General features: G+C 38.8%; 1 protein-coding gene across 1 annotated transcript in view; it reads left to right on the plus strand.

Moving 5' to 3' along the window:
* LOC138058040 (beta-1,4-N-acetylgalactosaminyltransferase 3-like) overlaps positions 1–2,500 on the plus strand; it is a 46,869-nt gene that overhangs the window by 12,662 nt on the left and 31,707 nt on the right. Inside the window, exon 2 of the mRNA XM_068903937.1 lies at positions 847–1,956. Within this exon, the coding sequence (XP_068760038.1) occupies positions 878–1,956 (1,079 nt within the window). The 5' untranslated portion in view covers positions 847–877. The remainder of the gene's footprint in view (positions 1–846; positions 1,957–2,500) is intronic.

Below are 2,500 nucleotides of genomic sequence, written 5' to 3' on the forward strand. Positions count from 1 at the left end.
AATGCAGGACTCGTTTCATACTTCGAGTGACGGTTTTTTTCATGGCAGAAAAAAAACCTCATCATTGGGCTGTTCACATTCATCGCTTTACGATAATCATCAGTTAATCGATTCTGTCCTTTCAGAATTGTTAAAGGGCAATATTCTTATAGTGATTCAAGGACTCAATGGGATTCTAAAAACGTGGGCTGGATTTCTAAGAGAAGCGCATTCGTAGAAAACTACTTTTAAAAGCTGATTTGTAAAGCATGGCTTTCCAAACTGATTGGAGTTTAGACAGATGTCGGTCGACAAACAATTCACATTAAATACCAGCGCATTTACCATAGTAATGAAGCAAAAGGGAAAATTCGATGACATTGGAACACATTGCTGTGGTTCACGACAGAATACAAGGGAGCAGATAATTTTGAATTATATAATAACCGAAGTTATTCTCGCGTTTTGATTGGTTCTTCCCTATGATCTATTAAAGGACAGACGCACGGTTGACGTCACCATCAGCTTTTATGCGAATAAAGCTTAATTCTGTATTATTCAAAACAAATAGATTCCATGTTGCCGTGCGTCTGTTCAGCAACAGATCACAGAAGACGTCAAAATGTGGTAAGAACATCAGTGACACACTCGGCTATCACCTCGTGTGCCACTTTTTTGTTCTTACCACATTTTGACGTCAGCTGTGATCTATTACTGAACAGACGCACTGCAACATGGAATCTATTCGTTAAAAAGATCATTTTTGTATGAATTTCGTTTCACGTTTTTGCATCAAAAATCTTTTGTATCTTGTAGGATTATTCATATCCCTACCTGAAGACGAGTTTATTTGTTTCCTACTTTCAGACTAGTTTTATGAACATAACCAATCGACTTCATGGTTTCTAGGAAACTACACGGAGGCATCTATGTGCTTGGCCCTCTCTACGTTTGCATAGTCTTTATTGGATTTTCAGCGTTCATTTTTATTCGTGATCGACCTCCAAAGGAATTGCTTGAGGAAAAATCAATGAAACGCGATGTTATCGAGGCTGACACCTTTGCCGATATCAATTTTAATGGCACTATTCGCATTCCTGGTAATCTGAATTTGCACGTTTGGAGGGATTTATGTGGACGTGACGTGGATCGTCTGCGTGAAACACCATTATTTCCACACCATCCCAATGAGAGATTATTTTTAAGAAACTTTGACACTTCACGAAAGGAAAACAGTTATGGACAGAGAATTTTCGGTTTCATTGCACCCAACGTGACCGGTCTTTACGAATTTGCTATTTCATCGGACGATACGTCAGAATTGTGGTTTAGTTTTGATGAAAAGCCCAGTAATCTTCGTCTCATAGCTAGTGTTTTTTCTTCCCGTAAAAGCGCGTGGACTAACGACGCTGTATTTACAAAGTACCCAACGCAACATACGCGAAACATAACAATGGCGGCTAACAAAAAATACTTCGTGGAAGTTCTACATAAACAAGGCTATGGAAGGGGACATGTTAAAGTGTACTGGAAAAAACCAGGATTTCTAAAACTTGAACGCATCACTGGGCAGTATTTGTATACGTATTACGATGACAGAAAATCGAATGGAAGTGGGTTTGTGGAACAAGACCTTGAGAGGATGAACACGTGGACTCCTAGTCATACCAAACAGAAAAAATACAAATACAGTAATCTTCGAGCTCAATTCAATTACACATCACTCCCTCTTTTCAACAGAACTCTACTGAGAGGAGTGTTACCAACCTGTGATTACAAACCTAGTTATATTGTGGAGAGAACTTTAAAACGTTACGATGGAGTTCTGCTTGTTAACTTTTCTTCCGTGTTCCCAAATGACAACACCTATCTGCACCGACCGAAACTTACATGGTCACAAGGTAACACGTTGATTGATAACCAAGCTGTGAATGAAGTCGTGGATACATTTATGGCCAGATTGCAACTCCGTCAAAGGTAAATGTTATGTAGGACCCGTGGAATGCCTTACTTAGACAACATTAGAGAATGCCGCCGATCTTGTCATTAGTGTCGCCACCAATGGCCCTTAAAAAAAAAAAAGAAAAAAAAGAAGAATGTTCTGTCCCCTGAAAGGGAGCCTCCACTAAAACAACAAAATAACTTTAAACCAGAGAACATAATGTTTACAATTTAAATTGCTCAAACTTTTTGCAATGAAAGCGTTTGTATTCGAGAAAAATAAATTCAAAAACGCTTGTTTTGGCTTTCAAATTTTCCGGGCGCCGCCATCTTGAGTAATTGTGACGTGTCGTGGTTGCCCTATTATGGCAGAACAAACGCTCTTTGTGCCAGAACAATAGGGCAAGCACGACATGTCACAATTATTCAAGATGGCGGCGCCTGGGAAATTTGAAATTCATTTTTCTCGGATACAAACACTTTCATTGGAAAACGTTTGAACAATTTCAATTGTTAACATTATGTTCTGTGGTTTGAAGTTATTTTGTTATTTTAGTGGAGGTTCCCTTTAACGGTTGGA

This window comes from Montipora capricornis, chromosome 7 (assembly GCF_036669925.1).
Source record: "Montipora capricornis isolate CH-2021 chromosome 7, ASM3666992v2, whole genome shotgun sequence".
Lineage (NCBI taxonomy): Eukaryota > Metazoa > Cnidaria > Anthozoa > Scleractinia > Acroporidae > Montipora > Montipora capricornis.